The 24,761-nt window shown below is 35.6% G+C and overlaps 14 protein-coding genes across 14 annotated transcripts in view, besides 1 other annotated feature; 10 read left to right on the forward strand and 4 right to left on the reverse strand.

Annotated features, from left to right (window-relative positions):
* The window catches only part of TVAGG3_0076650 (SLEI family protein family), a gene marked incomplete at both ends in the record, with an annotated part of 1,038 nt that extends 567 nt beyond the window's left edge, over positions 1 to 471 (forward strand). Inside the window, one exon of the mRNA XM_001319995.2 lies at positions 1 to 471. This exon is cut by the window's left edge and continues 567 nt beyond it. Within this exon, the coding sequence (XP_001320030.2) occupies positions 1 to 471 (471 nt within the window).
* A 4,103-nt stretch (positions 472 to 4,574) lies between these two features.
* Positions 4,575 to 4,811, reverse strand: TVAGG3_0076660 (uncharacterized protein; the record flags this gene model as incomplete). Its single annotated transcript, XM_051221907.1, has 1 exon — positions 4,575 to 4,811. One exon carries the CDS (start codon positions 4,809 to 4,811, stop codon positions 4,575 to 4,577), a length of 237 nt encoding a protein of 78 aa, XP_051106893.1.
* A 2,253-nt stretch (positions 4,812 to 7,064) lies between these two features.
* Positions 7,065 to 7,349, forward strand: TVAGG3_0076670 (uncharacterized protein; the record flags this gene model as incomplete). Its single annotated transcript, XM_051221908.1, has 1 exon — positions 7,065 to 7,349. The coding sequence occupies one exon, from the start codon at positions 7,065 to 7,067 to the stop codon at positions 7,347 to 7,349; it is 285 nt and encodes a 94-aa protein (XP_051106894.1).
* A 4,139-nt stretch (positions 7,350 to 11,488) lies between these two features.
* Positions 11,489 to 11,944, forward strand: TVAGG3_0076680 (SLEI family protein family; the record flags this gene model as incomplete). The annotated part of the gene is made up of 1 exon (XM_051221909.1): positions 11,489 to 11,944. The coding sequence occupies one exon, from the start codon at positions 11,489 to 11,491 to the stop codon at positions 11,942 to 11,944; it is 456 nt and encodes a 151-aa protein (XP_051106895.1).
* A 256-nt stretch (positions 11,945 to 12,200) lies between these two features.
* TVAGG3_0076690 (DDE endonuclease family) lies at positions 12,201 to 12,968 on the reverse strand (the record flags this gene model as incomplete). Its single annotated transcript, XM_001319994.1, has 1 exon — positions 12,201 to 12,968. One exon carries the CDS (start codon positions 12,966 to 12,968, stop codon positions 12,201 to 12,203), a length of 768 nt encoding a protein of 255 aa, XP_001320029.1.
* A 25-nt stretch (positions 12,969 to 12,993) lies between these two features.
* Positions 12,994 to 13,023: a mobile genetic element.
* A 289-nt stretch (positions 13,024 to 13,312) lies between these two features.
* On the reverse strand, positions 13,313 to 13,918 carry TVAGG3_0076710 (DDE endonuclease family; the record flags this gene model as incomplete). The annotated part of the gene is made up of 1 exon (XM_001319993.1): positions 13,313 to 13,918. The coding sequence occupies one exon, from the start codon at positions 13,916 to 13,918 to the stop codon at positions 13,313 to 13,315; it is 606 nt and encodes a 201-aa protein (XP_001320028.1).
* A 278-nt stretch (positions 13,919 to 14,196) lies between these two features.
* On the forward strand, positions 14,197 to 15,917 carry TVAGG3_0076720 (regulation of choline O-acetyltransferase protein; the record flags this gene model as incomplete). The annotated part of the gene is made up of 1 exon (XM_001319992.2): positions 14,603 to 15,892. The coding sequence occupies one exon, from the start codon at positions 14,603 to 14,605 to the stop codon at positions 15,890 to 15,892; it is 1,290 nt and encodes a 429-aa protein (XP_001320027.1).
* Positions 15,918 to 16,089: 172 nt separating this feature from the next.
* On the reverse strand, positions 16,090 to 17,736 carry TVAGG3_0076730 (the record flags this gene model as incomplete). The annotated part of the gene is made up of 1 exon (XM_001319991.1): positions 16,090 to 17,736. One exon carries the CDS (start codon positions 17,734 to 17,736, stop codon positions 16,090 to 16,092), a length of 1,647 nt encoding a protein of 548 aa, XP_001320026.1.
* A 166-nt stretch (positions 17,737 to 17,902) lies between these two features.
* On the forward strand, positions 17,903 to 18,264 carry TVAGG3_0076740 (uncharacterized protein; the record flags this gene model as incomplete). The annotated part of the gene is made up of 1 exon (XM_001319990.1): positions 17,908 to 18,138. The coding sequence occupies one exon, from the start codon at positions 17,908 to 17,910 to the stop codon at positions 18,136 to 18,138; it is 231 nt and encodes a 76-aa protein (XP_001320025.1).
* A 217-nt stretch (positions 18,265 to 18,481) lies between these two features.
* Positions 18,482 to 19,544, forward strand: TVAGG3_0076750 (uncharacterized protein; the record flags this gene model as incomplete). The annotated part of the gene is made up of 1 exon (XM_001319989.1): positions 18,541 to 19,542. One exon carries the CDS (start codon positions 18,541 to 18,543, stop codon positions 19,540 to 19,542), a length of 1,002 nt encoding a protein of 333 aa, XP_001320024.1.
* Positions 19,545 to 19,825: 281 nt separating this feature from the next.
* TVAGG3_0076760 (nucleotide-diphospho-sugar transferases family) lies at positions 19,826 to 20,806 on the forward strand (the record flags this gene model as incomplete). Its single annotated transcript, XM_001319988.1, has 1 exon — positions 19,826 to 20,806. The coding sequence occupies one exon, from the start codon at positions 19,826 to 19,828 to the stop codon at positions 20,804 to 20,806; it is 981 nt and encodes a 326-aa protein (XP_001320023.1).
* A 297-nt stretch (positions 20,807 to 21,103) lies between these two features.
* Positions 21,104 to 22,342, forward strand: TVAGG3_0076770 (uncharacterized protein; the record flags this gene model as incomplete). The annotated part of the gene is made up of 1 exon (XM_001319987.1): positions 21,104 to 22,342. The coding sequence occupies one exon, from the start codon at positions 21,104 to 21,106 to the stop codon at positions 22,340 to 22,342; it is 1,239 nt and encodes a 412-aa protein (XP_001320022.1).
* A 320-nt stretch (positions 22,343 to 22,662) lies between these two features.
* Positions 22,663 to 23,123, forward strand: TVAGG3_0076780 (uncharacterized protein; the record flags this gene model as incomplete). The annotated part of the gene is made up of 1 exon (XM_001319986.1): positions 22,688 to 23,053. The coding sequence occupies one exon, from the start codon at positions 22,688 to 22,690 to the stop codon at positions 23,051 to 23,053; it is 366 nt and encodes a 121-aa protein (XP_001320021.1).
* A 229-nt stretch (positions 23,124 to 23,352) lies between these two features.
* On the forward strand, positions 23,353 to 24,718 carry TVAGG3_0076790 (BioY family protein domain-containing protein; the record flags this gene model as incomplete). Its single annotated transcript, XM_001319985.2, has 1 exon — positions 23,377 to 24,615. The coding sequence occupies one exon, from the start codon at positions 23,377 to 23,379 to the stop codon at positions 24,613 to 24,615; it is 1,239 nt and encodes a 412-aa protein (XP_001320020.1).
* Positions 24,719 to 24,761: the final 43 nt, after the last annotated feature.

The raw sequence follows: 24,761 nt of genomic DNA on the forward strand, positions 1-24,761 counted from the left end.
ACTTCCTCTCTGATCAAGGTGCTTCCTCTTCTTCATCATGCAGCTTCCTCTCTTCTTCAAAGTACTTCCTCTCTTCTTCAAAGTACTTCCTCTCTTGATCAAGATGCTTCCTCTCTTCATCATGCAGCTTCGTCTCTTCTTCAAAGTGCTTCCTCTCTTCTTCAAAGTGCTTCCTCTCTTCAACAAAGTGCTTCCTCTCTCATCATGCAGCTTCCTCACTACATCAGCAGCTTCCTCTCTTCAACAAAGTGCTTCCTCTCTTCATCATGCAGCTTCCTCACTACATCATGCAGCTTCCTCTCTTCAACAAAGTGCTTCCTCTCTCTTCAAAGTACTTCCTCTCTTGATAAGGTGCTTCCTCTCTTCATCAAGATGCTTCCTCACTCCATTATGCAGCTGCTTCTTTTCTTCATCAATTCCTCTTCACCCTGGAGCTCCTCAGCTTTATATCATTTTAATTGGATTTTTTGAAATCCACCTGCAGTAGGATAAAGGAGATGTAACTCACGACTAAGAACCTGGCCATATGCTCCATTCCAGGCCAAAACAGATTGCATAGCCACAAACAGATTGAAATACCAATCCTGTCTGCATGGGGCGTCCATATTCCATTTGGAAGACTTGCATCATCACATTTGGATCTGTAAGGACTTTGTCGTTGACAAAATTGGGCCTTGCAGGAGAACTCCATTTGCTACAATGTATCTGGAAGCAAGAGGTTTGTTCATATCCAATGATAGATTCCTGTTGCTTTAAAAGCATTTTCGATGTTTGTAGCTGTGCAAGAACACATACATCATCAAGGAAGCTGCGAACTATGATATAGCGCAGTTCTCTGGCGTTCCATACATAATTGATCACCATATGCCCTTGCTGATCGTACCGGATAGTCGCCATATCAAACAACTTCTTGAATTGGGCCTTCAAGGGAGAAAAAATCCCAACATCAAGAGGTTGTAAGATATGAGATGTATGGCCTGGGAGAACAAGAAGCTTGATATTGAAGGCGCTCAAGAGGCGAACGGCCAAGAAAGAGAGCCTTGATGGATGACCATCTACAATTAGGAGAAAAGGTACCTGGGCATCAAACACATTCATTTGAGACCTTTTCTCCTTTACTTTGCAGATGAACATATACAGTATACCATAAAAAGGTATTTGTTCATCCATCCACTCTCGGAGCGAACAAAAAGGCGTCCAGATCTTCCAATTCCGCATCAAGGTCTTCTTTTGTGGAAGTATCACCATTGGCTTCATAGTTGTACCATCTGCAAAGATGGTACAGACCCCTGTAAGATGTGAAGCTGAGACTTTTCAGCGCGAACTGAGCAATCCGGCCAGCAGTAAGAACTTTATAGCGACGTTTGGAATAGAGCATTGTCTCGTCCATATTCGCAATAAACTTCTTCCTGCGGGCAAAGTATCTATGCTTGGAGAGGAAAAATTGCGAATATGGTTTGCGTCACAGGTAGAGCGTCGGAGCATATCAATAGTTTGGAGCTCACAATCGAGTAGTGACAAAAGTGCATACTCTTAAACAACCGTCGGATTTCCGGTGAAATCGTGACACACTTTCGTCTTTCGTAGGCAGTGGTGTTGTTACAAAAGGTAACTTCGAATGTAGCGTGAAATCTGCAAAAAAATTCTGAAATTTGAATGGAGAACACAAAAATTGAATAGTTTACGTCAATAAAAAAGAGAAAAAATTAAGCCAATGTATCTCGAACCTAGGACGTAGAGCAGCAATCACACTGTTTATCACATTACACTACATGCATCTCTCACCTCAGTGAATGAGATCAACTATATGATAACTTTTTCCCCATTATATTCTTGTTGAAAAGTGACAAATAGCAACTTTGACCCTCTTCTATGCTTGGAGAGGAAAAATTGGCGAATATGGTTTGCGTCACAGGTAGAGCGTCGGAGCATATCAATAGTTTGGGAGCTCACAATCCGAATTGACAATCTTGTGGCGATATGATTAAGCCAGCCACGGAATGGCGATGGCAGTAATCATCGAGCTTCGCTAGAAGATGCGGCATCTTGCAACGATTAGTACCCGCGCCGCAAATTTAATCTCCTATTTTGTAATTCCGTACAGACAGCAATGGCCATTGATGTTGTAACAGTTCAAGTCGTCTGCCATCTCTTGAACAAGTTTTTGAACTGCATTTCATCTGGTAGTGACAAAAGGGTCATACCACCCCCTGACTGACCTTTTGTCCATGAACGACAAGTAGCAGTGCGCATGATTGCGCGTGCTACTGTCTCTTTGAAATTGAGTAAACATTCCGTATTTGTTGATAAGACTCGCCATTTACTCTTCGATAGAGTAAATCGAGTTGCATCTGGGTCAATAGCCCAAGATTTTTATAGTTTTCTAATTCTGCAAACTCGGGAATTCGTGTTCTTGGTTGCATTTTTTTTTAAACGGGAACTTCACAAATTTGGTTCATGGCCATAAAAACTCATTCAATTTTTCTGAGATTTTTTTTCATCACTCACTCAAAACGCAGAGGACCATTCTTCTCAAAATTGAATTATTTTCTCAATATTGAGTGAGTAAAATGCACGTTGTGTAAATTGATTCAAAATTTTTTATTGGTACACGACCTTTGAAATTGGTCTCGGGCTATTCAACCTACGGTACAAAATCGTAGGGGTCTCAATTTTCAATTTGTATTGAACTCATTACAAAAAAAAAATATGTTCTTGTTGATATACAGTTCTGCTTCCACATATGATTATCCACTCCGTGTACATTATGATACCTCATACTTAAATTACAAAAAATGTCTATGCAATTCTACTTCAGAAACCACTTGTTTCTCTACAACTTGCACATCTAACGATATTCCAAATACTGATTCAATAGAAAAGGTTAAAAAAACATTAGATGCTGTTAGCAAACACATATCCAACTTCCTTATGCTAAATATCCAAGATTCAAAGTTATTCCAATCAAACTCGGATCATCCAGAATTTTCAGACTATCCTCCACCTCCATCTAAAGTCGAATGCGCTGATGTTTACATCCAAGTCGTTTTGAGATCCCTAGAATCAACAGGACAAACAGCTTATTCTAAAATCTTCGATGTAATGGATGGAACTCCATCTCATGGAATGTTAATATTGTCTGCAAGCTATGTAAACAGTGTACCAGCATCCGATGTCAATTCTACGGACAGAAGACTGTTTAATACAATTATTCACGAAACTTTCCATTTTTAGGATTACACAAGGGATACCTTCCAGATTGGATTAATCCAGCCACCAACGAAACATACGGTAAAGTCTCAAAGATGACAGAACTATCACAAATTCCAGAATATGGAGCTAAACAATTCACTTTATTGACTACTCCCAAGGCTCTGGAAGTCATTAAAAGCGCTTCAATCCTCCGGAAGACGAACAGCTACTGGAATTGAGCTAGAAGATGGCGGAGAATCGTCAAAGATTTAGTCATACAGAAGCACGTGTTTTTATGGCGATATAATGATGGATATAGCAATTTCAACTTAGCTATATCAGAAATTACCCTCGCTATGCTTGAAGATACCGGATTTTACAAAGTCGACTACAATTACTCAGAACCTCTTGCCTGGGGTGATCACAAGTTCTTCAATGGAGTAATTACAGACGAATTCCTGTTTGACGAACCTTCAAGATTCCCTCAAAACTACCTTTGTAATGATAATGATGCAATAACTCAGGCCACAGTAGGAAATGACTACAGAATCTGTTCATTTGACTATTCGACTTGCCAGATTAATATCCAGAGGTCAAATGATTGTACAAGTTCAGATCAGAAGTTGATGAAAAATATTACTGCGACAGTCGCGAATTTTTCAATCCAAAAAAACAACACATACACAGGTACTGATAGAATTGTTGATTGGATCCCTGCAAAAGAGACTCTATCCCTTTGCCAACCAAATCAAAGATGTGCAATGATCGGAACACCACAATCAAACACAGGAAAGTGCGTAAACCTTGTTTCTCATGACAGCACATCATATAAGATAGAAGATAATGACCAAACAGCAACTTGTACAAAAGAAGGTGAATTTGTACAGTTAGGTGACCAACAAGTAAAATCGCAACACATATTCGCTTATCCAAATGTAGAGAACTACTACAAGACCACAAAATCTCAAATGGACGGAGGATTTATTCATAGAGAGCCTCCACAAACTCCACAAATTGAACCAACGCCTGACAATAGTAATAAGAAGCTTCTCATGAAGATTCTCATACCTATTGGCGTTATCTTTTACTTATTGTCATTGCTTTTTGATTATCGTCTGTGTCATTCAGAAGAAGAAGGCAAGTCCAGAGGTGTCAGATGCAAACAATAAAGAAGATCCAATTTTGGTATAACAATAAAAATTTAATGTTATTTTATTTAATTTTTTTTTTTCATCTTCATTTTGCATTAAAAATTTCAAATTACAAGAAAACATCTTGGAAGACAGATGATTTTATTATTTTTAAAACTAAATTTATAATTTTTTTATTTTTTTGTCACAAAAACAATAATATTGATAATTGACCTAACCTATAAAACAGTTTTATAATTCTGGATTGAAATCAGCTGTATACTTTTCCTGTTCCTCATATAATTCTTTAAGTTGCTTAATTGTGTCTTCAAGAGTAGGAATATCATCACTTTCGTCAGCAATCTTTGTGACTTTCTCTGATATCTTATTCGCTGATTCGATTGCGTCACCTTTTGCGTTAGAAACTAATTCACAGCCAAAACTCTGATTTTTGCCTTCATTTCCATAACTTTCTGGTCCTACTTTCAAACGAGATTATAGAATTTACGAAATCCTTTGAAGATTCGAATTCTTCAGTAGGAACCGAAGTAGAAAAGTTGATTGGCTTGCATTCCAAGGTCGCAGACAGGCACCAATCAACAGAAACAAGCTGTGGAAGAGGGGATCAAGCTCTAAAAAGCCATTTATGCTATCACCTTTGAGATGATCGAATTTACTTATGTTGTCTATAGTGGAATTCGGCGATCTTTGGTCTGTTCCTATTGGAATCTCAGATTTATCAGCTTCAAATACGATATCATTGCAAATTGTGTCATCTAATTTCATCATTTTGACGCATTTGCCTCCTTTATCGCAATAATGCTGGACACGGACTTGCAGCGAACATCCATGGTGTAAATTGGGCATCTAATGATCAGAACTGGCCATTCCATGTTAGTTGCCATGATTTGAGCCATTAAAGCACCTCCTAGAGCGTTTGTATCAACATAAGCAAGTTCTCTACTTATTCCATTTGTTTGCGGTTTTAACTGCTTCTTCAACTAAAGATAATTTCGAAGCTCCGCCAATTAACTGGACTAAATCAACTTTTCGCCATTTAGAGCTATATTGATGATTCTCTGGAGTTCATCAAGTTCGTTTGATATTGTTTCTGCTTCAACTCTTCCGTTTTGGACTAATTTCATTGCTTTTCTGAAAGAAATCGATTTTTCTTTGGCAAAGCTCGTGCAAACGCGAAGCTTCCTGTTTCTTCCGACCAATCATAAGATGTAAGGTTTGCAATATATCCTGTCTCGTTCAAATAAAAATCTACACGAAATGCAGAAGCATGAGAGGCTCCAACGTCAATAAACAAGACGGAATGGTCTTTTCCGGAAAATCTATCGAGATTCTTATGTGCATATGCGTATGAGATGCGTGGAAGTCATCAAAAAGTCCTAAGAAAGGAATATTAGCAATATAGATGGCTCTCATGATATCTTTGCGCTGATTATATGTATAGTAGGCTGAATTGTAAATGAAACTCCTTCATAGCCAATGAATTCTTTCGAAGAAAGAAGACTTGGATTAATAATGAAAAAGCTCTGATGATTGGCAATCTTTGTATCTCGATGCCATCTGTGTTGTTTCGACCTAACAAATAACCTAAATATGGTGATCCTGTTGATTGATTGTATTTCAGATTTTGAATTGAAGGATTTCCTATTTAACTTGAAGATTTGAGATATTGTCTGCTTTTAAGTGACCATCAGGGACATCTTTTGTCTTGAAACTCACAGAATTAGGAGTCATTGTTGAGCCTTGACGATTTGAAAAACCATTGAAGGGTTCCTGATGCCCAAATCTTTGCTCCACGAACAAATTGTGATCCAATATCGAAGTTTATATAGTGTGCTAATGATGAAGATAGTAAATAAATAACATTTCAAATCTGATTTTTTTGTCGACAAAAATTACGGCAAATCTCACACCCGTAAATAAAAATTGATACAGGTGTAAAACCACCAAAATTAGAAGATATAAAATATAGTGATATGAAAGAGAAATGATTGTAATATCGTAAAAAAATTGAATGAAGTTTATTTTTCATAATTTTAAATGAGCTCGAAAGAGAAAAGCAAGCATCTTCATCACGATCGCAGTGACAAAGAACGTAAGGAAAATGATCATAAGGATAAGGACTCCAAGAAAGAAAAGAAATCGAAGAAGGTGATGATGATTCTAAAGCAGCTCAAGAACCAATGCCACAGGGGGACAACTTCCAGTGAATAAAAATGATGATCCTTCTCGCGATGACTTCGAAGTTGAAATCAAATTCAAGGAATAAAAAATGATGACAACCTTCCTCATGTATATATCAAAACTGCAAGCTTTAAATCTTCATTATTAGTAAAACAAACAGTCACACAAATTTACCAAGTAAAAAAATCAAATTGTATACATATTTTTAATTTTTTGGATTCCGATAGATAATTCAACTATAGTTGCATAGATTAGGCACAAAGAAAAATTTCAGGTATATAAATTTATTCTTAACCACATTTGAAAATTAATTGGGAAATTTATTGCTACTCTGATGATTATTCTAATTAATTTGTAATCGAGTCTATACATTGTTTCATTATATCCAAGTGTTATTATGATACAATGTATATTTTTCGTTGATTTCACGATTTTTTCTTTTTAATTAGGGGGAGAAAAATTTAATCCCCCTTCATAATATAAATGAATTCTGTACCTCCAATTCCAATTGATTCTATACCGCAAAGACAACCATCAGGGATGGGGCGCAGCGTTCAAGTGTATATAGATAACTTTGTGAAAAGCAAAGAGCTTCCACCGCCTTCACAAAAGGCTGCAGTATTCCAATATCTAGATAAACTCAGGATAGATGCAGCAGCGAGTCGTATGTACAAAGATGCTTGCCAAATACCAACAAATTTCAAAAGATATGCAGCAAGCTTATTTCGTGAACGCGAAATGGAGAAAATGCGAACACATCAAGGAGAATTTCAACAGCAAGAAGTGCGCTCCAAACAAAAATATCACAAATACGCAACAATATAAACACAGAAATAGAAAATTATAAAAATAAACGAATGAAAGAACTTCAAAAAATTAAAGAATCTCATGAAGAGCAACTTCAAGAGTTCAGTAATCATTGGAAGGACCCAAAAACAATGCTAGAATTCGCAAAACCTCTCCTCAACTACTAAATCTTCGTAATATAGAAAAAACAAGTAATCTCGAGATTACCAAGGGCCGAAATTGTTACGCCAAGAGAGCAGTTGATTTAGAAAAAATTGAAACTAAAATGCAAATAATCGAGCTATCGCAAAATAATGTAGATTATCAAAATTTGTTGCGCAAACAACAAGCAGAAATCGATAATTTCAACAAAAGGACAGAATTGCAGATTCAATTCTTTGAATCTCAAAAAAATTCTTCTGTTGCAGCGATTTCAACGCAAATCCGCCTCAATTCTACAGATCCTCCTAGACACACAAGAAAACGAAAGATTTCTTATGATCAAATCTACCAAAAATCAAAAGCTCGTCCAAAATCAGAAATAGAAGAAATGGAACCTGAAATAACTTTGGCAACACCAAGAACTTCTCACAAGATGATGGAGATAAGATCTATAAGCCAGGGAAGACAATTAGACCTTGATGGAATCGATATAACACAACATATTAAGAAACCTGTAAGAAGCATTAGATATATTTATATTATAATAAACTGTTTGAATATTCATGTTGAAAATCATTGAAATTTTTAAAATTAACTTGTTATTCTGGAATTTGAAGGCTGAGAATATCACAATATATATTACATTAAGAATTTAATTATTGATTGAGATCTCGCATAAGTACAAAAGATATAATTTTCATTTTTTTAAATTGTCATTCAAGACACTATAATCACTATTAACAAACTCTTATTGCTTAGTATATATGTTATTAGCGATATTCTGTTATGAAATCATTTTTTGAATATCAAGAAGAGATTGCTTTTTACTAAATTTCATTATATTATTTACGTAATCTTCGCAACTATTCCATTTCTAATAATTCGAACAACCATTACCTAGACCTGTTACTGCAAAAGACTCTCATTTTTTCTGCAATCTTAATAGTTCAACAAATTCAATTACTTCATCAAAAAGAGATGTTGTTTTCTTCTAGCGATCCAAATTCAGTCAAGGACTTGAGCTGGCAATTAAATCTCTTAGATCGACCGGATCAAATTGCAGAATATTTTATTCACGCCTACAAATTTCCAATAACTCGCTATCAGCAATCGATGTTTCATAGTCTTCAAGTTGAAGTTATTCAAGAAAAAAAGATCCAAAACCAAATCGTGAGAAATGTACCTCATATGATAAGATATGAATATGAACAAAAATGGTTGAAAAACAATATAAATAAAGTTGATCGCATATTTCATACTGAATACTTTTGATGTTTATTTTCAAGGCGATCCATTTCATTCCCATATCAATTCTGACAGATTAACATTTAGTTGAACCACATTTTATTCGTTCCTCGCGTTGGAATACAAATTGGCTATCAAAATGTTATAAAGAACCAATTTTAGGACAAATGAGGCACCAATTCATCATTTGTTCAGGATCATTGCAGGTAGAGCAGACATGTACTTAAAACTGCTCAATTTGATGATAGATTCGCCAGAATGGAGCAGATGCTGGAATCCTTCCATGGATCAGCCAATTTTGAATACTCTAGTATGGATGGGAAATGTTACGAAGGCTGGCATCAAATACAGCTTCACAGGATGCGATAATGGCTTCTTACAGTTCAATGGTGCGCTCTTGAGCACAAAATAAGATTTAACGAGCAGGACAAATAATTTCACTAATGAACACCGTCCCCTCGTATGTCCATCAATATAATAGACTTGCTGATTTAACAAAAGATTTGTATAAGAGATGTCGTGTAATAGAGAGAAAATAAACTTGTTGTATATTTGGAAAGCGTATTTTTTTGTTTAATAAGGTCTTAATTATATATTTGCATTGAAAATATCAATGATTTAAGTATCAATGCTTTATTATAAACCATTCTACATAATAATGTATTTACAATGCTTCACATGCAAAAACATTACTGTTGCCCATTGAATTGAATGTAATATTTATTTATGAAGAGGAATTCTAGATAGGCAATTGAACAATGACACACATTATTGTTTGGCTAAAATTTATCCATTTTCTATAATATTTTTGATCATTTAATTTCGAGTGAGATGTCTGATTCTGATGTCAAATTTGTTATAGATAGACTCTCAACTAAAATACCAATTGACTCTCCTCTCAATATCCGAGTCAACATACCTACAGCTAAAGGTTCTTCACATGACGACTATGTTGTTGAGTTCAAATTGCCATGGTTGAAGATTGTAATGTTCCACAACCACTTCATGTTGAACGAAAGTCTTACAACCCATTGTTCGGAAAAGGCAAGTGCAACATTGTCAGAGCTGTAAACATTCTTTCGAGAAAGGTTTGTTGGAACCAATTCCAGATGACAAGCTGACAGAAACTTTTGTACCAAAAGACGAAACAAACTTTTCACTGTTAGCAAGACCAAAAGTTGTTCCAGACAAAGTTCTAGTACAAAAGAAGTACACAATTCCACAAGGAGTTGGATTGTTCGGATACCAACCTGAACCAGAAGAACTTCCAATGAGGTTGCAGAACTTCAAGATGCTATAAACAACTTCCATTGAGACATCCAATTAACGTCAAATTGTATTGGAGAGCATCTAGTTAGGTCAGAAGGTTTTATATGAAACAAGTGCTTCGACTGATATAGATAAACAGGAGAAGTTTCTCAGAAGATAAGAGACTCACTTGAATTTCCACAAACTGACCAATTGGTTGCGACAAGTTCGATCAGATGAAAAGATATACTATGTCGACCTTAACGCTGCATACATGAGGTTTGTCCAATATATTCCGACTGGAATTCCAAACGAAGATGGTGAGTTCCCGGGAAGGAACTATACAGTTGGAAAAGTCATACAACAACTGTATGATATTAGGAAAGCTTCAAACCCCAAACTTGCAATGACACTCAAATTGCTTATGAATTCGACATGGGGATATTCCATTAAGAAACCTCAAGAGATGAAGAGTAACACATTATGAGAAGGTCGACAACTTTGTTTGAAAGGTTTTCTCCTTTTGTTTTGAAGTACGAATTCACTCAAGGTCAAAGTGGCTTAGTAACCACATTAAAACCTATTGTCGAACATTGGTCTTACCCTCAGTTCGCAAAGGCAGTCCTTGACAACTACAACAAATTCTTCTCCGAAGTCAAATCCAAAGTCAAGGTTTACTATGAGAACATTGACGCACTCATGACGAACGAAGAAGGATACAACAAACTCATTGAAATGGGTATGGTCGGTGAAAAGATGGGTCGATTCAAATTGGACAAAATTTTCACCGAAGTTCATGTCCTCTCCAAGCGTAAGTACTGGGCATACTTGAAGACGGCACAGAAATAAAAACATTGCATGAAATAAAAACGTTTTTTCAAAAAAGTGACAATTTTTTAAATTTTATTTGAACTGTACGCTGAGTTTGTTGGAGAAGACCGTTGGGAAACTTGTTTGTTAGATGAGAAATATGAAATGGCATACCATTTTAAAAACATATATTTTTACATATATTAAATGCTTCAGGTTGAAAAACAAAGAACAAAAGTAGCAGATACAAAACCGTTAGACTATATCTTTACAAATGCTGGTAGGACTATTTCAGATGAAGAAATTTCATCCCGAGTTATCACAGGGGTTTGAACTAATCAATCGTTGGCTCAAATCCTTCAGAAATGCAAGGCAATAGATATAGAAGAAGTTATTGTTTCAAATAGTAGACTAGACGCATTTATGTTCGATTATTATATTTTCAAATAGCCAATATAGTATAAAGGGTCCATTTTCAATAGACAAATTTTGACGAAATGAAGAATCTTTACAGTTCGTTCAGACGAAAGCTTTGAGAAAACTCTAAATGACTTTCAAAATCTCTTCTTGATCAAGTGCTTCCTCTCTTCATCATGCAGCTTCCTCTCTTCATCAAGATGCTTCCTCTCTTCTTCAAAGTACTTCCTCTCTTCTTCAAAGTACTTCCTCACTACATCATGCAGCTTCCTCTCTAAATCAAAGTACTTCCTCTCTTGATCAAGGTGCTTCCTCTCTTCATCATGCAGCTTCCTCTCTTCTTCAAAGTACTTCCTCTCTTCTTCAAGTACTTCCTCTCTTACAAGATGCTTCCTCTCTTCATCATGCAGCTTCTCTCTTCAAAGTGCTTCCTCTCTTCTTCAAAGTGCTTCCTCTCTTCAACAAAGTGCTTCCTCTCTTCATCATGCAGCTTCCTCTCTCATCAGCAGCTTCCTCTCTTCAACAAAGTGCTTCCTCTCTTCATCATGCAGCTTCCTCACTACATCATGCAGCTTCCTCTCTTCAACAAAGTGCTTCCTCTCTTCTTCAAAGTACTTCCTCTCTTGATCAAGGTGCTTCCTCTCTTCATCAAGATGCTTCCTCACTCCATTATGCAGCTGCTTCTTTTCTTCATCAATTCCTCTTCACCCTGGAGCTCCTCAGCTTTATATCATTTTAATTGGATTTTTTGAAATCCACCTGCAGTAGGATAAAGGAGATGTAACTCACGACTAAGAACCTGGCCATATGCTCCATTCCAGGCCAAAACAGATTGCATAGCCACAAACAGATTGAAATACCAATCCTGTTGCTGCATGGGGCGTCCATATTCCATTTGGAAGACTTGCATCATCACATTTGGATCTGTAAGGACTTTGTCGTTGACAAAATTGGGCCTTGCAGGAGGAACTCCATTTGCTACAATGTATCTGGAAGCAAGAGGTTTGTTCATATCCAATGGATAGATTCCTGTTGCTTTAAAAGCATTTTCGATGTTTGTAGCTGTGCAAGACACACTACATCATCAAGGAAGCTGCGAACTATGATATAGCGCAGTTCTCTGGCGTTCCATACATAATTGATCACCATATGCCCTTGCTGATCGTACCGGATAGTCGCCATATCAAACAACTTCTTGAATTGGGCCTTCAAGGGAGAAAAAATCCCAACATCAAGAGGTTGTAAGATATGAGATGTATGGCCTGGGAGAACAAGAAGCTTGATATTGAAGGCGCTCAAGAGGCGAACGGCCAAGAAAGAGAGCCTGGATGGATGACCATCTACAATTAGGAGAAAAGGTACCTGGGCATCAAACACATTCATTTGAGACCTTTTCTCCTGTACTTTGCAGATGAACATGATACAGTATACCATAAAAAGGTATTTGTTCATCCATCCACTCTCGGAGCGAACAAAAAAGGCGTCCAGATCTTCCAATTCCGCATCAAGGGTCTTCTTTTGTGGAAGTATCACCATTGGCTTCATAGTTGTACCATCTGCAAAGATGGTACAGACCCCTGTAAGATGTGGAAGCTGAGACTTTTCAGCGCGAACTGAGCGATTCCGGCCAGCAGTAAGAACTTTATAGCGACGTTTGGAATAGAGCATTGTCTCGTCCATATTCGCAATAAACTTCTTCCTGCGGGCAAAGTATCTATGCTTGGAGAGGAAAAATTGGCGAATATGGTTTGCGTCACAGGTAGAGCGTCGGAGCATATCAATAGTTTGGGAGCTCACAATCGAGTAGGTGACAAAAGTGCATACTCTTAAACAACCGTCGGATTTCCGGGTGAAATCGTGACACACTTTCGTCTTTCGTAGGCAGTGGTGGTTGTTACAAAAGGTAACTTCGAATGTAGCGTGAAATCTGCAAAAAAATTCTGAAATTTGAATGGAGAACACAAAAATTGAATAGTTTACGTCAATAAAAAAGAGAAAAAATTAAGCCAATGTATCTCGAACCTAGGACGTAGAGCAGCAATCACACTGTTTATCACATTACACTACATGCATCTCTCACCTCAGTGAATGAGATCAACTATATGATAACTTTTTCCCCATTATATTCTTGTGGAAAAGTGACAAATAGCAACTTTGACCCTCTCTCTATGCTTGGAGAGGAAAAATTGGCGAATATGGTTTGCGTCACAGGTAGAGCGTCGGAGCATATCAATAGTTTGGGAGCTCACAATCCGAATTGACAATCTTGTGGCGATATGATTAAGCCAGCCACGGAATGGCGATGGGCAGTAATCATCGAGCTTCGCTAGAAGATGCGGGCATCTTGCAGCGATTAGTACCCGCGCCGCAAATTTTAATCTCCTATTTTGTAATTCCGTACAGACAGCAATGGCCATTGATGTTGTAATACAGTTCAAGTCGTCTGCCATCTCTTGAACAAGTTTTTTGAACTGCATTTCATCTGGTAGTGACAAAAGGGTCATACCACCCCCTGACTGACCTTTTGTCCATGAACGACAAGTAGCAGTGCGCATGATTGCGCGTGCTACTGTCGTCTTTGAAATTGAGTAAACATTCCGTATTTGTTGATAAGACTCGCCATTTACTCTTCGATAGAGTAAATCGAGTTGCATCTGGGTCAATAGCCCAAGATTTTTATAGTTTTCTAATTCTGCAAACTCGGGAATTCGTGTTCTTGGTTGCATTTTTTTTTAAACGGGAACTTCACAAATTTGGTTCATGGCCATAAAAACTCATTCAATTTTTCTGAGATTTTTTTTCATCACTCACTCAAAACGCAGAGGACCATTCTTCTCAAAATTGAATTATTTTCTCAAATATTGAGTGAGTAAAATGGGCACGTTGTGTAAATTGATTCAAAATTTTTTATTGGTACACGACCTTTGAAATTGGTCTCGGGCTATTCAACCTACGGTACAAAATCGTAGGGGTCTCAATTTTCAATTTGTATTGAACTCATTACAAAAAAAAATATGTTCTTGTTGATATACAGTTCTGCTTCCACATATGATTATCCACTCCGTGTACATTATGATACCTCATACTTAAATTACAAAAAATGTCTATGCAATTCTACTTCAGAAACCACTTGTTTCTCTACAACTTGCACATCTAACGATATTCCAAATACTGATTCAATAGAAAAGGTTAAAAAAACATTAGATGCTGTTAGCAAACACATATCCAACTTCCTTTATGCTAAATATCCAAGATTCAAAGTTATTCCATATCAAACCTCGGATCATCCAGAATTTTCAGACTATCCTCCACCTCCATCTAAAGTCGAATGCGCTGATGTTTACATCCAAGTCGTTTTGAGATCCCTAGAATCAACAGGACAAACAGCTTATTCTAAAATCTTCGATGTAATGGATGGAACTCCATCTCATGGAATGTTAATATTGTCTGCAAGCTATGTAAACAGTGTACCAGCATCCGATGTCAATTCTACGGACAGAAGACTGTTTAATACAATTATTCACGAAACTTTCCATATTTTAGGATTACACAAGGGATACCTTCCAGATTGGATTAATCCAGCCACCAACGAAACATACGGTAACGTCTCAAAGATGACAGAACTATCACAAATTCCAGAATATGGAGCTAAACAATTCACTTTATTGACTACTCCCAAGGCTCTGGAAGTCATTAAGAAGCGCTTCAATCCTCCGGAAGACGAACCAGCTACTGGAATTGAGCTAGAAGATGGCGGAGAATCGTCAAGATTTAGTCATACAGAAGCACGTGTTTTTTATGGCGATATAATGATGGGATATAGCAATTTCAACTTAGCTATATCAGAAATTACCCTCGCTATGCTTGAAGATACCGGATTTTACAAAGTCGACTACAATTACTCAGAACCTCTTGCCTGGGGTGATCACAAGTTCTTCAATGGAGTAATTACAGACGAATTCCTGTTTGACGAACCTTCAAGATTCCCTCAAAACTACCTTTGTAATGATAATGATGCAATAACTCAGGCCACAGTAGGAAATGACTACAGAATCTGTTCATTTGACTATATCGGACTTGCCAGATGTAATATCCAGAGGTCAATTGATTGTACAAGTTCAGATCAGACCGTTGATGAAAAATATTACTGCGACAGTCGCGAATTTTTCAATCCAAACAACAACACATACACAGGTACTGATAGAATTGTTGATTGGATCCCTGCAAAAGAGACTCTATCCCTTTGCCAACCAAATCAAAGATGTGCAATGATCGGAACACCACAATCAAACACAGGAAAGTGCGTAAACCTTGTTTCTCATGACAGCACATCATATAAGATAGAAGATAATGACCAAACAGCAACTTGTACAAAAGAAGGTGAATTTGTACAGTTAGGTGACCAACAAGTAAAATGCGAACACATATTCGCTTATCCAAATGTAGAGAACTACTACAAGACCACAAAATCTCAAATGGACGGAGGATTTATTCATAGAGAGCCTCCACAAACTCCACAAATTGAACCAACGCCTGACAATAGTAATAAGAAGCTTCTCATGAAGATTCTCATACCTATTGGCGTTATTCTTTTACTTATTGTCATTGCTGTTTTGATTATCGTCTGTGTCATTCAGAAGAAGAAGGCAAGTCCAGAGGTGTCAGATGCAAACAATAAAGAAGATCCAATTTTGGTATAAACAATAAAAATTTAATGTTATTTTATTTAATTTTTTTTTTTTTCATCTTCATTTTGCATTAAAAATTTCAAATTACAAGAAAACATCTTGGAAGACAGATGGATTTTATTTATTTTTAAAACTAAATTTATTAATTTTTTTATTTTTGGTCACAAAAACAATAATATTGATATATTGACCTAACCTATAAGACAGTTTTATAATTCTGGATTGAAATCAGCTGTATACTTTTCCTGTTCCTCATATAATTCTTTAAGTTGCTTAATTGTGTCTTCAAGAGTAGGAATATCATCACTTTCGTCAGCAATCTTTGTGACTTTCTCTGATATCTTATTCGCTGATTCGATTGCGTCACCTTTTGCGTTAGAAACTAATTCATCAGCCAAAACTCTGATTTTTGCCTTCATTTCCATAACTTTTCTGGTCCTACTTTCAAACGAGATTATAGAATTTACGAAATCCTTTGAAGATTCGAATTCTTCAGTAGGAACCGAAGTAGAAAAGTTGATTGGCTTGCATTCCAAGGTCGCAGACAGGCACCAATCAACAGAAACAAGCTGTGGAAGAGGGGGATCAAGCTCTAAAAAGCCATTTATGCTATCACCTTTGAGATGATCGAATTTACTTATGTTGTCTAAGTGAAATTCGGCGATCTTTGGGTCTGTTCCTATTGGAATCTCAGATTTATCAGCTTCAAATACGATATCATTGCAAATTGTGTCATCTAATTTCATCATTTTGACGCATTTGCCTCCTTTATCGCAATAATGCTGGGACACGGACTTGCAGCGAACATCCATGGTGTAAATTGGGCATCTAATGATCAGAACTGGCCATTCCATGTTAGTTGCCATGATTTGAGCCATTAAAGCACCTCCTAGAGCGTTTGTATCAACATAAGCAAGTTCTCTACTTATTTCCATTTGTGTTGCGGTTTTAACTGCTTCTTCAACTAAAGATAATTTCGAAGCTCCGCCAATTAACTGGACTAAATCAACTTTTTCGCCATTTAGAGCTATATTGATGATTCTCTGGAGTTCATCAAGTTCGTTTGATATTGTTTCTGCTTCAACTCTTCCGTTTTGGACTAATTTCATTGCTTTTCTGAAAGAAATCGATTTTTCTTTGGCCAAAGCTCGTGCAAACGCGAAGCTTCCTGTTTCTTCCGACCATTCATAAGATGTAAGGTTTGCAATATATCCTGTCTCGTTCAAATAAAAATCTACACGAAATGCAGAAGCATGAGAGGCTCCAACGTCAATAAACAAGACGGAATGGTTCTTTCCGGAAAATCTATCGAGATTCTTATGTGCATATGCGTATGAGATGGCGTGGAAGTCATCAAAAAGTCCTAAGAAAGGAATATTAGCAATATAGATGGCTCTCATGATATCTTTGCGCTGATTATATGTATAGTAGGCTGGAATTGTAAATGAAACTCCTTCATAGCCAATGAATTCTTTCGAAGAAAGAAGATCTTGGATTAATAATGAAAAAAGCTCTGATGATGTGGCAATCTTTGGTATCTCGATGCCATCTGTGTTGTTTCGACCTAACAAATAACCTAAATATGGTGATCCTGTTGATGGATTGTATTTCAGATTTTGAATTGAAGGATTTCCGTATTTAACTTGAAGATTTGAGATATTGTCTGCTTTTAAGTGACCATCAGGGACATCTTTTGTCTTGAAACTCACAGAATTAGGAGTCATTGTTGAGCCTTGACGATTTGAAACCATTGAAGGGGTTCCTGATGCCCAAATCTTTGCTCCACGAACAAATTGTGATCCAATATCGAAGTTTATATAGTGTGCTAATGATGAAGATAGTAAAATAAATAACATTTCAAATCTGATTTTTTGTCGACAAAAATTACGGCAAATCTCACACCCGTAAATAAAAATTGATACAGGTGTAAACCACCAAAATTAGAGATATAAAATATAGTGATATGAAAGAGAAATGATTGTAATATCGTAAAAAAATTGAATGAAGTTTATTTTTCATAATTTTAAATGAGCTCGAAAGAGAAAAGCAAGCATCTTCATCACGATCGCAGTGACAAAGAACGTAAGGAAAATGATCATAAGGATAAGGACTCCAAGAAAGAAAAGAAATCGAAGAAGGGTGATGATGATTCTAAAGCAGCTCAAGAACCAATGCCACAGTGGGCACAACTTCCAGTGAATAAAAATGATGATCCTTTCCGCGATGACTTCGAAGTTGAAATCAAATTCAAGGAATAAAAAATGATGACAACCTTCCTCATGTATATATCAAAACTGCAAGCTTTAAATCTTCATTATTAGTAAAAACAAACAGTCACACAAATTTACCAAGTAAAAAAATCAAATTTGTATACATATTTTTAATTTTTTGGATTCCGATAGATAATTCAACTATAGTTTGCATAGATTAGGCACAAAGAAAATTTCAGGTATATAAATTTATTCTTAACCACATTGAAAATTTAATTGGGAAATTATTTGCTACTCTGATGATTATTCTAATTAATTTGTAATCGAGTCTATACATTGTTTCATTATATCGAAGTGTTATTATGATACAATGTATATTTTTCGTTGATTTCACGGATTTTTTCTTTTTAATTAGGGGGAGAAAAATTTTAATCCCCCTTCATAATATAAATGAATTCTGTACCTCCAATTCCAATTGATTCTATACCGCAAAGACAACCATCAGGGATGGGGGCGAGCGTTCAAGTGTATATAGATAACTTTGTGAAAAGCAAAGAGCTTCCACCGCCTTCACAAAAGGCTGCAGTATTCCAATATCTAGATAAACTCAGGATAGATGCAGCAGCGAGTCGTATGTACAAAGATGCTGCCAAATACCAACAAATTTCAAAAGATATGCAGCAAGCTTATTTCGTTGAACGCGAAATGGAGAAAATGCGAACGACATCAAGGAGAATTTCAACAGCAAGAAGTGCGCTCCAAACAAAAATATCATCAAATACGCAACAATATAACACAGAAATAGAAAATTATAAAAATAAACGAATGAAAGAACTTCAAAAAATTAAAGAATCTCATGAAGAGCAACTTCAAGAGTTCAGTAATCATTGGAAGGACCCAAAAACAATGCTAGAATTCGCAAAACCGTCTCCTCAACTACTAAATCTTCGTAATATAGAAAAGAAACAAGTAATTCTCGGAGATTACCAAGGGGCCGAAATTGTACGCCAGAGAGCAGTTGATTTAGAAAAAATTGAAACTAAAAATGCAAATAATCGAGCTATCGCAAAAATGAATGTAGATTATCAAAATTTGTTGCGCAAACAACAAGCAGAAATCGATAATTTCAACAAAAGGACAGAATTGCAGATTCAATTCTTTGAATCTCAAAAAAATTCTTCTGTTGCAGCGATTTCAACGCAAATCCGCCTCAATTCTACAGATCCTCCTAGACACACAAGAAAACGAAAGATTTCTTATGATCAAATCTACCAAAAATCAAAAGCTCGTCCAAAATCAGAAATAGAAGAAATGGAACCTGAAATAACTTTGGCAACACCAAGAACTTTCTCAAAGATGATGGAGATAAGATCTATAAGCCAGGGAAGACAATTAGACCTTGATGGAATCGATATAACACAACATATTAAGAAACCTGTAAGAATGCATTAGATATATTTATATTATAATAAACTGTTTGAATATTCATGTTGAAAATCATTGAAATTTTTAAAATTAACTTGTTATTCTGGAATTTGAAGGCTGAGATATCACAATATATATTACATTAAGAATTTAAATCATTTGATTGAGATCTCGCATAAGTACAAAAGATATATTTTCCATTTTTTTTAAATTGTCATTCAAGACACTATAATCACTATTAAACAAACTCTTATTGCTTAGTATAATGTTATTAGCGATATTCTGTTATGGAAATCATTTTTTTGAATTCATGAAGAGATTGCTTTTTACTAAATTTCATTATATTATTTACGTAATCTGCGCAACTATTCCATTTCTAATAAAGTTCGAACAACCATTACCTAGACCTGTTACTGCAAAAGACTCTCATTTTTTCTGCAATCTTAATAGTTCAACAAATTCAATTACTTCATCAAAAAGAGATGTTGTTTTCTTCTACGGATCCAAATTCAGTCAAGGACTTGAGCTGGCAATTAAATCTCTTAGATCGACCGGATCAAATTGCAGAATTATTTTATTCACGCCTACAAATTTCCAAATAACTCGCTATCAGCAATCGATGTTTCATAGTCTTCAAGTTGAAGTTATTCAAGAAAAAGATCCAAAACCAAATCGTGGAGATGTACCTCATATGATAAGATATGAATATGAACAAAAATGGTTGAAAAACAATATAAATAAAGTTGATCGCATATTTCATACTGATACTTTTGATGTTTATTTTCAAGGCGATCCATTTCATTCCCATATCAATTCTGACAGATTAACATTTGTAGTTGAACCACATTTTATTCGTTCCTGCGGTTGGAATACAAATTGGCTATCAAAATGTTATAAAGAACCAATTTTAGGACAAATGAGGCACCAATTCATCATTTGTTCAGGATCTATTGCAGGTAGAGCAGACATGTACTTAAAACTGCTCAATTTGATGATAGATTCGCCAGAATGGAGCAGATGCTGGAATCCTTCCATGGATCAGCCAATTTTGAATACTCTAGTATGGATGGGAAATGTTACGAAGGCTGGCATCAAATACAGCTTCACAGGATGCGATAATGGCTTCTTTACAGTTCAATGGTGCGCTCTTGAGCACAAAATAAGATTTAACGAGCATGGACAAATAATTTCACTAATGAACACCGTCCCCTCGTATGTCCATCAATATAATAGACTTGCTGATTTAACAAAAGATTTGTATAAGAGATGTCGTGTAATAGAGAGAAAATAAACTTGTTTGTATATTTGGAAAGCGTATTTTTTGTTTAATAAGGTCTTAATTATATATTTGCATTGAAAATATCAACTGATTTAAGTATCATATGCTTTATTATAAACCATTCTACATAATAATGTATTTTACAATGCTTCACATGCAAAAACATTACTGTTGCCCATTGAATTGAATGTAATAATTTTATCTTTATGAAGAGGAATTCTAGATAGGCAATTGAACAATGACACACATTATTTGTTTGGCTAAATTTATCCATTTTCTATAATATTTTGATCATTTATTTCGAGTGAGATGTCTGAATCTGATGTCAAATTTGTTATAGATAGACTCTCAACGAAAATACCATTTGATGAGCTTGCCTATTCATATATATTATATTACGAAGGAAAGATGGAGTTATCTAGACTTCATACAAAAATCAATAAATATCCACAGGATAATGGTATATTTCCTCTTTATTTTTCGAAGAAGGATAGCGAATTTATAGATTTAGAAAACAAAATATTATCAAAATACGTCAAAATTGATCAAGAATTTATTGAACAACTAAAATACGTCGATTCAGAAACATTTGAAATCAACAACGGAGTTGTTTCTATAAAAACAGAGTATACTATTGATGATTTACAGACAATACGATTACATCGAGCATTATATCGCAATTTATCAGATGATGATTGGACGAATTTAATAAAAAATGAAACATTTTATTCATTATTCCATACATTCAAGATATCTGAAATTCCTGAGGGTGAATTTAACGTAGATAGCACGAGTTGGTTAATTCTTTCAGAAATGCCTCCAGAAGAGTTTATACTTATTTATCTTTTCGCATACGCTGGGATACATGAAATAGAGATCAAAAAACTTATTAAACTCTTCACTTCAACGAGTTTTACGATTTTATTTGATTCAGTTCCTTGTATTAAGTTAATTCCAGATTTAGCACATGTCATAGAAAATTCCTCACTATTCTATATGATTGGAACCAAATTATGTCTTCATCCTCCAATAATTTGGAAAAATAATCAAACAGGAACTTACGATATTAAGCCATACAGGCATCCAGAGGGAAATTTCAGGTATATAAAATCACCAGCTATCAAAATTACAAGGAGAATTGAAAACAAAAACAAAACAGACCAAATTGATTTTGAAAAACCGTTCAAAGAATTTAGAAATCATACCAATGGCACTCCATTCAGAATATATGAACTTTACGAATACTCATTACTGCATTTTGCAAGTGAAAATATCCCTATTACTCCAGAACTTAGAAATAACTTACTATCTAAATGCTATGCCGTAGTTACTGAAGTTCTAGATGATGATAAACAGGATATTGTCCCAAGACTTAAATTTAATCAGCATGATTTTGATAAAATATTAGAAATTGATCAAAACGAAGAGTTTAATAAAATTATTAATAAGAAATTGCCTAAAGTTGCAGATGAATTGGCTGATTTAGCCGATTTCGACCATATCAATGACCAAACAAAATATAGATTCAACACTCCTTCGGATTTATAAATACATGTTTTTTTGTAAGATAAACAATTATGTTATATTTGTTTCAATAAACATAAGTTTTCAAATATCAATTTAAACAATACACATGTAAATTGATGAGAAGATCATAGCTATATTACATTCATTCATATTTTTTTATTCTAGTTCATCAAAACAAGATACCTGATGTACAAACATTATTGACTTAGAAATGAGACTTAAATGTTTTGATATGTACAATGAGATGCATTTACTTATATATTAACATATTATAAGTAGTATAATTGGATGCTATTCTTAAGAATGGAGTTATAACAGTAGTGATAAGTTTATAAAATAAGCGAAAAAGTGACAATATTTTTTATAATGAGTGTTCCAAACAAATGCGATGGAGCTTTAGCCGATCTACTTTTATCAAAATTCGATACTGAAATGGAAATGACCAAAAATGTTATTTCCCATCAATTAGATGGAAGAAATTTTCGTTATTATACTATTACTTACGGAAATGAAATTGCCAATATACAACTTCAACAAATGCGTCACAAATATCATCTTTTACAACGACAATATATATTAAAATCCTTAGAATTAAATACAAAAATGGAACCTTCAAAGAAAAAAGAAATCATTCAAACACTTGATTGTCTGAATGGCTTAATTTATTATGACTATCAAATGGCCAAAAAAGCTGTTAACAATCTCAAAATTATCACAGAAAATAACTTATAACATTTAACATAGCGACCTCTTACCATTAAATTTTGTCAAGTTTTTTTGTTTGTATACTATATAGACTAAATTATTGTTATTTTACAAAAAAATATTATTTTATTCATAGCAAAACACATAAAATTAAATAAACTCTTTGTTTTCCATATAGAAAAGCCCAATTTTATATTGATATGAAATATTTATATATAATACAGGTATCTCCCCCTTTTTTGGTGTAAGTCCAATTATGGCCGATTATTTTTCTGAGAAAATTCGGCCATTTAACGATAGGCGATTTACGATAAGAATTTAAAAATCTGAAGAAAGGTCAGTCAAATAGCATGAGTGCTTACACTGAAGTCTACAAGAATCTCGTTCAAAAAGGTCTCGTTGATGAGGCATATCCAGTTGATGGTCTCTGCGTCCAACTTCCAAATGGCTGGTATGGTATCCACGCAATCATTGACAATTATGCCAATCAACTTAAAGAAATCGGCTATGATGAGGAAATGGTTCCATCTGTTGCCACAAATACAATTTACTCTAAGGTTCCACAAGAACTCCAGGGTAATGTTGTTGAAAACGTTTTCAAGATCACACACACAGGTCTCCACAAGCTTGATGATCCATACTTCATGGCTAACCGCCCAGATCTTATCCTCCCACAGATCGAAATGAATAATGCTCGTTCATATCGTAACCTCCCAATTCTCCGCATTGCTGGAGGCTTCCGTTACAACAACCTCACTGCCACAAACAAATACGCCCTCATTACAGACATTGAGCAACCGGCCAAGGATGTTGTTGGCATTGTCTTCTCAGAACAAGACTACTTAGCCGAAGTCAAGCGCGATCTTGACATCCTCTACAAGATCCTCCGCGAGGACTGCAAGCTCACAACATTTTCCGTTCGCCGCCACCATTCTATTGTTGTTTTCGCCATCTTCCCGAACGGCCAAGTTCTCGAGATCGCTACAGTCCGCCTCTACTACCAATCCCTCTCCGAAGCCCTCGATTTCAAGGTCCTCGGCCCAGACGGAAAATTCCAATTCCCACATATCTTCAACATCAACATCGGCTCTCGTGCATTCGCCGCTTCCGTTGTTGCCCACTCTACAGCCGACAGAATTGTCCTTCCAAAGGCTCTCATGCGCGCTCACGGTGTTGCATACAACTTCCCAGTTGATCTCAAGACAGTCCGCGTCGACCTTATCAACAAGGACTTCACACAGGAGAGATTCAACCGCCAGTTAGAGCAGGGCCTCGTCTTCGCTCTCGTCAAGGCTGACAATGGAGTCAAAGTCATCACAGAGAGCGGCGAAACAGTTGTCGCTGAGGCTGAACTCGAACAGAAGCTTACAGAAATCCTCGACGCTCGTGAAAAGAAGATCGAGGAACAGTCAAATGCTGCTTATGCTAAGCTTTACTCCGAAAACATCTCATTCGTCGATTCTGAAGACGCAAAGCTTGAGGAAGGAAAGGTTATCCTTGGCCTCGTCATGAAGGAACAGGATAACATCTCTGTACCAGAGGAAAAGAAGTATGCTGTAGCAGTTCCTCTTGTTGAACTCCACCACTAAATTTAGAAGATAAAAATAATAATTAGAGAATTCAAAAAAATTTACGAACTTAAACAATTTATATCAATCAATAAAAAAATTTACTTTTCTATATAATAAAAATTGATGATTTCTACTTCATCATTCAAATCTTGTGTATTCATTCT

Source organism: Trichomonas vaginalis, chromosome IV (assembly GCF_026262505.1).
Source record: "Trichomonas vaginalis G3 chromosome IV, whole genome shotgun sequence".
NCBI classification, from domain to species: Eukaryota; Parabasalia; order Trichomonadida; family Trichomonadidae; genus Trichomonas; species Trichomonas vaginalis.